The following is an 11036-nucleotide window of genomic DNA, read 5'->3' on the forward strand; positions in this document are numbered from 1 at the left end:
TCGATTGATAAATGTGTTGGAAAACATTCATCTGTGCTCAGCAAGGAGAGGAGGGGATGGTCCCCACCCTGTGTCATCCTCTGTTCTTTTCATTACTATAATATTTTTTTTTATATACATGTTTTTAAATTTTTTCTTTTTAAAATTTAATTTGGCTGTGCCTCGTCTTAGTTGCAGTACACAGGATCTTCGATCTTCATTGTGGCATGCAGGATTCTTTTTTTTTTTAATACTTTTATTTATTTACTTATTGGCTGTCCTGGGTCTTCGTTGCTGCGTGGGGCTTTTCTCTAGTTGAGGCCAGCAGGGGCTACTCTCTAGTTGCGATTCATTGTCGTGGCGTCTCTTCTTGTGGAGCACAGGCTCAAGGCGCCCATGGGCTTCAGTATTTGTGGGGTGCAGGCTCGGTAGTCGTGGATACCAGACCCTAGAGCACAGGCTCAACAGTTGTGGCAACGCGGGCTTAGTTGCTCCACCGCGTGCGGAATCTTTCTGGATCAGCGATCGAACCCATGTCTCCTGCATTGACAGGTGGATTCTTTACCACTGAACCACCAGGGAAGCCCCAGCATGCAGAATCTTTAGTTGTGGCATGCGAACTGTTTAGCTGCGGCATGTGGGATCTTAGTTCCCTGACCAGGGATTGAACCCATGCCCCCTGCATTGGGAGCGTGCATCTCAACCCCCTGGACCGCCTGGGAAGACTTATTTTTCTCTAGTTTTTATTTACTCACAATTATACATGGGAATATACCTCTAATCATCCTCCTTGTCATGAGTTTAAACTAGCGGATATATTTAACGATATTTCTATATCTCTCTTTTCTTACTCGTCCACATCCAGGAGCCCCTGGCAGATCTAACTCACTATTTTTAACAGCCACACACTGGTTCCCCCCACTGAACTCTACCTGGGCTCTTCTGGCTCATGACCATTTTCCAGAGTCTCATCCCAACCCCCAGTACATTAGGGAGTCTAACGATGGAAATTCCGGCCCGAGTGAGAGGAAAGGGCAGTGGGAAGGCAGCATGTGGTGTTTCTGGCCGGGTCTTACCCACCCCCTTACTGGTGGCCAGCTGTCCTCAGCTCCTAGTGGCGGGGATGCTGACTGTGTTATTGTGAAATCATTTGTATATTGTGAAGTGCTTTGCATGTGAAGGAGTGATTTGCATAGGTGGGGAGGGCATCTTAGTGATCCCAAAGCAGCATCCCTGAGGGTCCTCCTCCCTTTACAAAGTAAGTAACTTCAGAACTCAGGAAGCGGAACAGGAGGGCGCCCCAGCAGACCTAAGGGCCTGGTGGATGAGGCAGACGGGACTTTCAGAGGGGAGCTGATCCAGCATGTAGTTGGGGGCTTAAGAAGGGCAAACGTGGGCGAGTGAGGTGGAATAGGGCAACTGGTGTAGCACGTGACAGCCCTGTGCCATCGGAGCCCCCGGTAATGGAGAGTGACACATGACGGATGAAGGACCCACCGCAGGAGCAGATGAGGGTCAGAGGCTCAGAGACTCCTACCCCCATCACAATCTCTACCCAAGGGAGCACCCACGTGCCCCTTCCTAGTATTATATGGTCCTGGCTGATTCCCCAAGAAGAATGCACAAGTGGAAATGCCAAACCAGATTCCCACGATCCTGCAGGTTGAGAGGTGCTCTCACATACTCTGGGTCCAGGGACAGCCAGGTTTGAATCGGGCTTCTGCCATCTGTGCGACCCTGGGCTAACAGTCCCCATCTTAGTGGGACAGACTCGAGGATTCAGTGCGACAATACACAATACGAGCCTTGTGAATGGCACGTCGTAGACGTTCAGTTAAACTGCAGTTATAATAATAATGATGATGCTACTGTTTGCTGCCCTCGTCTAAAGTGAGGGAAGCAGAGTCTCTGCTCCCCAAGGTTTGGAGTTTACCGGGCAGCAACGTCGGGCCACCGTGCATTGGACTCCAAAGGGTTACAAGCCCTGGAGACAAAAGGTTTGAGGTTCCCAGTGAAAAACCAAAGCATAAAAATAATTCGATGAGTAAGAATAAAATTCCCTCTTCTGAGGTTCCCGGGGCTAGGCCCCTCCCTGTGGCAGGCACTTCCCCTTTCCCTAGCTCATGGAGGAGCCAGGCCCGGCTGACTCAGAGCGGGAGCGCGGGAGCCGCCTCCGTCCCGCACGCCCGGACCCCGGGTGGCGCTGTCCGGCGGCCGCGCGCGCCCCCGTGCGGCCGCGGCCCGCACCGCCGCCCGAGAGAGGAAGCGGCGGCCGGGGCCCGCAAGCCCAAGCTCCCTGGCCGCTCGCGGTCCCTGCAGGGGCCGCTGCCTCCGCCCTCACGCAGCCAGGCCGAGCCGGCTGCCCACGGGGCTCCCACTTCCGCCCGACGCTCCCCGCAGCCGTCCCCGGGCCGGCCCGAGCGGAAGTGCGCCAGCCTCCTGGGTCCCCCATAGCCTCGAGGCGGAAGCGCGCCCCTTTACCGCCGCTCCCCCCGCGGCCCCGCGGCGCGCGGCGCGCCGGGTTCCGGACAGGTCCCGTGTGACGTGGCCGCGCGCTGGGGGCGGCTCCGGGCCCGGGTGGAGGGGGGCCCCGGGCCGGGCCGGGCGGGGCAGAGCCGGGGCGGGGCGCGGTGCCGCAGCTGGATGGCCGGGGCCGCCCGGAGAGCCGCCGCCGCCGCACGGTGAGTGACCGCCCGACGCCCGGGGCCCGAGCCCCGGGCGGGACGGACTCTGCCGATCCTCTTGTCCAGGTCAGCCCTGGGCCTCTGGCCCGGGAGTTAAAACTTCCTTGGGCTCTCCTCTGTCTCCCCACGCGTCGTCCCCATCTCTACCCGCTCCGCATCCGTCTTTGGCTCTCCCCGTCTTCACTCTGCCGCTCTTGCTTACCCCCTTCCCTCTTCCTCTCTGACTCTCGCGGTACCTCCCATCTCCTGTTCCACACTTGGGGCCCCCTCACCTCTAACCGTGACCCGCCTCTGCCTCCCAAGTCCGGCCTCCTGGCCGCAGTCCCGCCTTTGGTCCCCAGTGGAGCCCAGTGGGTTTCATCAGGGTCCCGTTAAGGCCTGGAGATCCCAGACCCCAGCGTCTCTTCCAGCTGCTTTCCCTCCCTCCCACCTCCATCAGCAGATGAGGAAACTGAGGCAAGGACATCACTGGCTCAAGGTCACAGCCGGCCGGAGGCTGGGCAGACCACATTTAAACCTCATGCCTGAGTTTCCAGGTTGAACTTCCCTCTTGGTTGACTCACATCCAGGTCCTGTGATCTGCCCACTGGGTACACTCTGGCTGCCCGGTGCTCCTGGGTTCCCTTAACGTGAGCAGAGCTCTCTGCGCCTCCACCATGCCAGCAGCCTCACCTGATGGGCAAACTCATCTCATCCTCACTACCAACCAAGTGAGGGAGGCCATACTGATCTCCCTCAGAGGAAGAGACTAAGGGCTCAGAGAAGGGCGTTAGGGGCTTGTCCGCAGTCAGGAGAGGAGGGCACGGCAGCCCACTCCAGTATGCTTGCTTGGAGAATCCCCATGGACAGAGGAGCCTGGCGGGCCACAGTTCACGGGGTCGCAGAGTCGACAGGACTGAGCCACTAAGCACAGCACACTGCAAGCCAAGCAGCTTTCAGTGCGGAGCACAAAGTTAAGGGTGGGTCTTAGATGCCTGTGCTCCGTGCATCTGGGAGGCTGCTCGTAACTGCAGGAGCCTGTCTCTTCAGTTTACCTCCTGTCTGTCTCCGAGCCCCAGGATATTAGACTCATTTCCTAGGAAGAAGCCCTGATGGTCTTGACCTAGCCCTGCTGCTTGACTTCCGCCACCTGCACCTCCTAAGCTCGTCCCATCAAGCTAGATAGTGCCGCCAGCTGCCGGCCCTGGGGGTGTCCTCACTGGGGCGCATCCTGGCAGCCAAGCTTTCTCTCCTGGCAGCCAGACACCCTGATGGGGCGGGCCTGCCGGTGGCTGAGGGGAACCCAGCCAGCGCCTCACCCTGTCATTAAGGAAAGTTTAGCCTTAGGCGGACAGGCTGACACAAAGTCTGAAACTGGCTCCCAAGGAAAAAAATGTGTGGTCCTTGGAAGTGGGGTGTGGAGGAGCAGAGCCCCGTTGCTGTGTGTACCCCTCACAGGGGTCCTTGGAGGCCCTGGGGGAGGCTGGCAGGAGGGCGGGTGCTGTGGCCGCCGGGGGCGTGGGGAGGGTCCAGGTGCCACGTTCTCTAAGCAGGTGTGTGGCCAAGGGTGGCTGCTCACGTAAGCGGCCTTTGTGTGTCTTTCAGCACGTGGCATGCCTGGATGTCCCTGCCCTGGCAACGGCATGGCGGGACAGAGGCTCCTCTTCCTCGCGGCTCTTGCTCTGGAGCTCCTGGGAGGGGCTGGGGGCTCCCAGCAGGCCCTCCGGAGCCGGGGGGTGGCGGCGGCCTGTCGCCTGGACAATAAGGAGAGCGAGTCCTGGGGGGCCTTGCTGAGTGGAGAGAGGCTGGATACGTGGATCTGCTCCCTCCTGGGCTCGCTCATGGTGGGGCTCAGCGGGGTCTTCCCGCTGCTCGTCATTCCCTTGGAGATGGGGACCACGCTGCGCTCAGAAGGTGGGTGATCGCCCCTCCGGCACCCAGGGGTGGCAGGTGACTGGGGAACCATGCTGCTGCCCTTCCTGGGAGAGCCGGGTCTCCCATCCCAGGTGGCAGCGTGTCTGAGGTAGAGGGCTGGACCGAGTACAGTTCTTCCCCGCGGTCCAGTGAGCCAGGGTACGCCCTGCTTATTTGTTCATCCATTTGTGCACCTGTTTATTCTGAGAGATGAACGTCAGCAAACGTTCACTGCGAAGCGAGAAGCAAGGCTGCAAATAGGACGCCAGGCTGCCTGGGGTTCAAAGCTTGGCTCTGCCACTTACTGGTTGGGTGGTACAGGGTGAGTTCCTTAACTTCGCTCTGCCTCAAGGTCCCAACCTTAAAAATGGGGATAATAAGAGTATCGACTTCATAGGTGTTATTGTGACGATTAAATGAACTAATATCAGTAAAGCGATTGGAAAACTGCCCAGCCACTGAAAACCCTGGGGGGTATCGTCCACCCTGGCTTCCAGACCTGGGAGGGGGACGGTTCTTGAACACAAGTAGACCTGCCTCCCCTGAGTGTCAGCTTGTACCGTATTTAGCGAGTTAGGGGTGGGTTTGGGATCTTACTGAGACGTGGGGTGGTGGTACTGGTGGGGCGGGTGGGATGATGCAGGAGAAGATGGTTGCTATTCAGACCATCTTGATGTTATACCTTTGGGGTGATACATGAAACGCTGTACACAGACCTGATGCGCAGTGGGACTAGGTGTCGCCTCTGGCCAGAGTTTCCTTGCTATCTCAACCATGCTTAGGTGTGGAGCGTGCAGGCTCACGTCCCGGGCTCCGACCACAGCGAGGCTGGCTTCGTGTGGCAGGTGGTGCCATGGCGACCCCCACAAGGGTGGGGGTGGTGGGCCCAAGTTGGGCCATGGAGCACACCACGTAAATTAAGCAGTTAACATGAAAAATAAAAGAAGAAGACTGCCCAGTGCTGGAAAGGACCTCCATGTTCACCAGCCAGTGCTCCGTACAAAGCGCCGCCTTTCGCTTCAGCCCCTGTTCAGCGTGCAAAAGGGTGCTCAGACCCAGAGCCCCCAGGGCGGCCTTCCCTGGAACACGGAGAGGCTGGCAGCCCGCCTCCTCTGGGGAGGACACCTGGAAGGTGGGCACAGGCGTGGTAGAGAGCTTTCCTTGGCTTCCCCTTCCTACCATGTCCGCGTGTCCACAGTGACACGCTGTGATGAAAGATAAACAAGATCAGATGGGGAGCCCTCAAGATGCAGGTGCCTGTCGCCCCCAGCCAGGACAGTGCCATGGAAGTTCTGGACCAGCCCTGGGAATCTTTGAAGCAAGGGTCCCCCAGGGCCTTGTGCCGCCTGCCCGGCTTAGGAACCGTTCATTCAGCAGATGATGATGCACGCTGCGGTGCGGGGCACTGGGTTGAGGGCTGGCACCACAGCTGTGAACAGAGCCCTCGTCAGGCCCGGCTCTCCTGCCCCTCCCATAGCATCCTGCGGGGTCAGCCTGTGGAGAACTTGGATTGTTAGTTCCATTTTGCAAATGGGGACGCGCAGGCACAGAGAACTTCTTCGAGGAGCCCAAGGTCGCACAGCCTGGAAGCACTAGCTCCCCTGGGATCGTACTCCCCCGCCCCCCACCAAGTCACCTTTTCCCGCTGGGCCTCAGTTTGTCTGTTGAACCAAGGGTTTCAAGATGGCCCCCTTAGGGCACTTCCAACTCTGGATGTTCTAAGTCTGCAGAAGTTGTCAGATCTCTGCCACTTTGCTGAGAGTACCAGTGGCTGAGAAGAGAAAAACTCCTCTTTAATAAGCATTTTCTGTATGTGTTGTCATTTAATTTCCACAAGATTACTCACTGTCAGATAGATACAGTTGTCCCCAGTATGCAGATGATGAAACTGAGTCCTGGAAGTTATCTGCCCAGACTTACCAGCTGGTGGCTTTGGGAGCTAGGACCTGTCTGGCTTCTTAGCCCTGGGGCAGTAGTGGCTCCACGGGCATTCTGCAGGACGTGGTGAATTCCTGCTGAACACCAGCCCCTACTGAGACTGGAGGCTGGGGGTCTCGGGAAGGCCAGCAGCCCACGTCCACCCTCCCAGAGACCTGCAGTCTGGTTGGGATCACACTAGGAGCCCCGTAAGCTGGGTGGGGAAGGGGTCAGGCCAGGGACTCTTGGCCTCGGTTCCCAGGTACTGCATCTCTGCCTTGTAGCTGGGGCACGGCGCCTGAAACAGCTGCTCAGCTTTGCCTTGGGGGGACTTCTGGGCAATGTGTTTCTCCACCTGCTCCCCGAGGCGTGGGCCTACACGAACAGCGCCAGTTCTGGTGAGTGAGGCCACAGGCTGGGGGCCAGGAGTGTGCTGGGCGGTGGGTGGGAGCGGGCGCCCAGGCCCAGGGGTGGCCTAGGCCCTGCCCACTCTGCAGAATGACCAGGAGAGGGGTTCCTGGACATCTGTCACGGTGCCAGTGCCCCGGTTCTAATGGGGGGCCTCCCCACCCCACTCCCAACCCCCTCACCCCCGATCTGTGGCCCTGGCTTGGTCTGGCTTGTCAGTGCTGCCCCCTGCAGGTGGTGAGGGGCAGAGCCTGCAGCAGCAACAGCAGCTGGGACTGTGGGTCATTGCTGGCTTCCTGACCTTCCTGGTGTTGGAGAAGTTGTTCTTGGACAGCAAGGGGAAGGAGGAGACCAGCCAGGTGAGCCCCAAACTCCAGAGCCTACACAGGTCAGCATTTGTTCTGTGGTGGTGCTAGAGCCTGGAGGCCTAGGTTTTGAGTCAGTTCAGTTCAGTTCATTCAGTTCAGTTCAGTCGCTCAGTCGTATCCGACTCTTTGCGACCCCATGAATCTCAGCACGCCAGGCCTCCCTGTCCGTCACCAACTCCCGGAGTTTACCCAAACCCATGTCCATCAAGTCAGTGATGCCATCCAGCCATCTCATCCTCTGTCATCCCCTTCTCCTGCCCCCAATCCTTCCCAGCATCAGGGTCTTTTCAAATGAGTCAGCTCTTCGCATCAGGTGGCCAAAGTATTGGAGTTTCAGCTTCAGCATCAGCCCTTCCAATGAATGTTCAGGTTTTGAGTCAAGCCCTAAAAAAGAGGGCCTCTAGGCCCTTTCCTGGGAGCTCTGGGAGGCTGGGTCAGCTTGTCTGGAAGGGTCCGGGCACCAGCCCCTGCCGTGACTTGTCCCCATAGATGATAGTGATAGCAGTGTGGAAGGCAGAGGGCCTGTCGGGTCTGGGGTCACCCGGCTGATGGAGCAGTGAAGCCTAGCCAGATAAAAGGGGTGTCCCCTGACTCCTCCATCTCTCACTCCCTTTCTCTTTACCCTGGCCACATGGGGGGCATCTAATGTCACCTCTCCCCCCTTCTCCTGGCCCTAGGCCCCCAGCAAAGACCCCGCAGCTGCTGCCGTGCTCAATGGAGGCCACTATCTGGCCCAGCCGGCTGCAGAGCCCGGCCTGAGCGCCGTGGTCCGGAACATCAAAGTGAGTGGCCCGCTCTGGGCCCCCCCTCCTACAGTCGCCCCACCCCGAGTGGCCGGCCCAGCTCAGGCCAACCCTGTCCCTCCTCACCCAGGTCAGCGGCTATCTCAACCTGCTGGCCAACACCATAGACAACTTCACCCACGGGCTGGCCGTGGCAGCCAGCTTCCTTGTGAGCAAGAAGGTGAGTGAGGCTGGGGCGGGGGGTGGGGGGGCAGGCCATCGCGATGGGGATGCAAGGCCCGCATTGACCAGGCGGCCCTGCCTCCAGAGGTGGCCTGCAGTCTGTCTGCTCCACGCCGCCAGCACCCAGCACCTTACCCCAGCCTCCTTTCTGCGAACACTCCTCGTTGGGACCACCTCATCCCCTCTAGGGGCTTCCCCCTCCCTGCTGCCTCTGCTTGGAGTGTTTTCCCTCCCACTCTCATCCTTCAGGCCTCCATTCCAAAAGCACTTTCTCAAAGAGGCCTTTACTGACCCCTCACCTCAGTCATACCCGTAGTGTCCCATGGCCCCTGTCAGTGTGTAGTCACACGGCTCCTTCTGCGTTTACTCAGTCCTTGCCTCTCCACCCCGGACAGTTAGCTTCTTGAGGGCGGGTTCCTTGTCTGTTTTATTCACTGCTGTATTTCCAGTAGCCAAACAGTGTCCAGCCAGGGCACCCAGAGCAGATACTGGTAGGATGAGCAGACACGTGGGTGCCCTCAACACAGACCCCCACACACACACTTCCCTCCCTGCAGATCGTGCTCCTGACCACCATGGCCATCCTCCTGCATGAGATCCCCCATGAGGTGAGTGCCACAGGGTCCCCATGATCAGCCATGTGTGTGTGCAGCTGGGGGTGGGGGTACTTTGGGTGGGACTGCCCAGCAATGGTGGGCTTAGGGGGCTGCACCAGAGACCTGGGGCTGCTGAGCCTCCTCAGGCTGCAACCACCATTGTAGCCATGCTGCAGCCTCCTGGGGACTGGGGGCCCAGCAGAGGGGATGTGGGCTGGGGTCCCAGCGATGGGGCTTGTGCTGGGGGCTCGATGAACCTGTGCACACCTGAGATGCTCAGGGCGTCTGGCCCCACTGGGGCCCAGAGTGATCGTCTGGACCTCCCCTCAGGTGGGCGACTTTGCCATCTTGCTCCGGGCTGGCTTTGACCGATGGAGCGCAGCCAAGCTGCAGCTCTCGACGGCACTGGGGGGCCTGCTGGGCGCCTGCTTCGCCATCTGTACGCAGTCCCCCAAGGGAGTAGGTACGGGCGTGGGGGGTGGTGGCGGTCCGCAGAGGGGCCCCAGCCGAAGGGCACGGCCGCCCTCACCCTGATATCCAAGCCCGGCTCTGCCCTGGTCTGTCCCGCGGGAGGCGGGGCGGTTGGTAGGTACACGTGGCCGCCCAGCCCCCCAGCCAGTCAGGGCTCCTCCCCCTGCTGCAGAGGAGACAGTGGCCTGGATCCTGCCCTTCACCTCCGGCGGCTTTCTCTACATCGCCCTGGTGAACGTGCTGCCCGACCTCCTGGAGGAAGATGACCCGTGGTGAGCTGCCCACCGGCACTGCCGTTGGCAGGCCCCTGCCCGCTGCCTGTCGGCCCGCGCGGCCCCCTGAGCCCCGGCCCTCTCCCCCCACAGGCGCTCCCTGCAGCAGGTGCTTCTGCTCTGCGCAGGCATCGTGGTGATGGTGCTGTTCTCGCTCTTTGTGGAGTGACTGTCCCCGGCGCCCCAGCCCTGCACAGCAATAAGAGACTCGATTCACTCTGTGACCGTGTGTGTGTGTGTGTGTGCGTGCGTGCGAGCGTGCCTCCAACTCAGCAAGAGGGTGGTGTGTGTGTATGGTGTGCACATGTGACCAGAGGTATGTGCGAGACCGACACTGTGATCCCTGACGCCCGGGCCCACCCATGTGGTCTTCTCCCCCTGCCACCTTGTCGTCTTACACCCCCGGCATCAGCAGTGAGGAACGGGAGTGCCGGTCCTGAGCAGAGGCCTCTGCGCACGCCGCCAAAAGGAGTGAGCCGCCCAAGGAGCCTGGGCTGCAGCGAGCCCCAAAGCTGTCCCCCGCTGAGGCCTCGGGGCAGGGCGGGGGGGGTGCCTGGCCTGAGGGGGTAAACCCCTGGGCGCGTGCACCCAGCCCCGAGCAGCCAGGGACCAAGGCTGGGGCACCTTTTCTCGGCCATGGCCCACGTCCCAGTCCTTCCTTCACCAGCTCCGAGGCCAGAGAAAGGCAAGGTGGGTGCTCGCGCGGCCCGCGGCTCCACTCAGCGCTGACGGTCCTCCTGCTCCCAGTGTGGGGCTGGGAGACGCTTTCTAAGACCTTTTCCCCATCAGCCCTGGGCCGGCTCCTGTTCCCCCAGCTGGGAACGCTCCCTGGCAGCGCCGGCAGCTCTTGCCACCTCCAGCTGCCAAACGGCAGCCAGCAGGGCAGCGAGCGGCCCCAGGCCAGCACCCTCCCCGTCCACTCGGGTGCTCCTGCCAGCCCGGGGTCCGGCAAACACTCTGGGGGCAGGAAGACAGGGAATGGTGGCCGCCCGCCCCCACGCGGGCCCCCTTCCCCAGCCGCCGCGGGTGGGGCTGGGTGGGGGCGGCAAGGGCTCCACGTTGTCAGCGCTCAGGAATGTGCTCTGGGAGAATGCTGAAGCCATAATCCCCAGCTATTTCCCTTGGCCGACGCCCAGGTACTCAGCTGGCCCACTCCACAGCCAGGCTCCAGCCCGCCACTTGGCCGTGGGCGTCGGGAGGAGTCACCGTCAGGAGGGGCTGAACGGTTTTATAGCAGTTTTGCTGTGGTTCCATTTGTAAATAACCTATTGTATAGATGAGATGCAAATAAATATACACTAACTGGCTGCCTGTGTTCCGCACACGAGAGCTGGGCACCCCGTGTCCCTGCCAGGCTGGCTGCTCTGCACCCCCCGGCTCCTGCAGGTGGCCCAGCCTGTCGTGCCCGCCTCCCAGCCCTTCTGCTTGTCTCTGCACTCACTTTTGAGCTGCTTCTCAGAACAGGGTATGTACGTTCCACACT

The 11036-nt window shown here is 60.2% G+C and overlaps 1 protein-coding gene across 23 annotated transcripts; it reads left to right on the forward strand.

Moving 5' to 3' along the window:
• Positions 1-1191: 1191 nt before the first annotated feature.
• Positions 1192-10860, forward strand: SLC39A13 (solute carrier family 39 member 13). 23 transcript variants are annotated; one of them, XR_014068253.1, is made up of 10 exons: positions 1192-1237; positions 4248-4556; positions 6758-6871; positions 7116-7240; positions 7927-8031; positions 8123-8212; positions 8772-8822; positions 9141-9249; positions 9454-9553; positions 9647-10860. XR_014068253.1 is itself a non-coding variant. In XM_081538728.1 (10 exons), exons 2-10 carry the CDS (start codon positions 4256-4258, stop codon positions 9720-9722), a joined length of 1110 nt encoding a protein of 369 aa, XP_081394854.1. In that variant the 5' UTR covers positions 1192-1237; positions 4248-4255; the 3' UTR covers positions 9723-10860. The 23 variants fall into 23 exon arrangements, 19 of the variants coding, with proteins under 19 accessions (XP_081394854.1, XP_081394856.1, XP_081394867.1 ...); XM_081538728.1 differs by having other exon boundaries at positions 7101-7240; positions 9141-9273; XM_081538730.1 differs by having other exon boundaries at positions 9141-9273.
• Positions 10861-11036: the final 176 nt, after the last annotated feature.

This window comes from Giraffa tippelskirchi, chromosome 11 (genome assembly GCF_054371585.1).
Source record: "Giraffa tippelskirchi isolate mGirTip1 chromosome 11, T2T-mGirTip1v1.2.pri, whole genome shotgun sequence".
In the NCBI taxonomy this organism is placed as follows: domain Eukaryota; kingdom Metazoa; phylum Chordata; class Mammalia; order Artiodactyla; family Giraffidae; genus Giraffa; species Giraffa tippelskirchi.

What these genes read in the sequence shown, in the direction of transcription:
- SLC39A13 (XM_081538728.1), top strand. Translation starts at nt 4,256, where the DNA reads ATGCCTGGATGTCCCTGCCCTGGCAACGGCATGGCGGGACAGAGGCTC. An exon ending in GACCACGCTGCGCTCAGAAG is followed by an intron (nt 4,557 to 6,757) that starts GTGGGTGATCGC and finishes TCTGCCTTGTAG; the next exon opens with CTGGGGCACGGCGCCTGAAA. An exon ending in CACGAACAGCGCCAGTTCTG is followed by an intron (nt 6,872 to 7,100) that starts GTGAGTGAGGCC and finishes CTGGCTTGTCAG; the next exon opens with TGCTGCCCCCTGCAGGTGGT.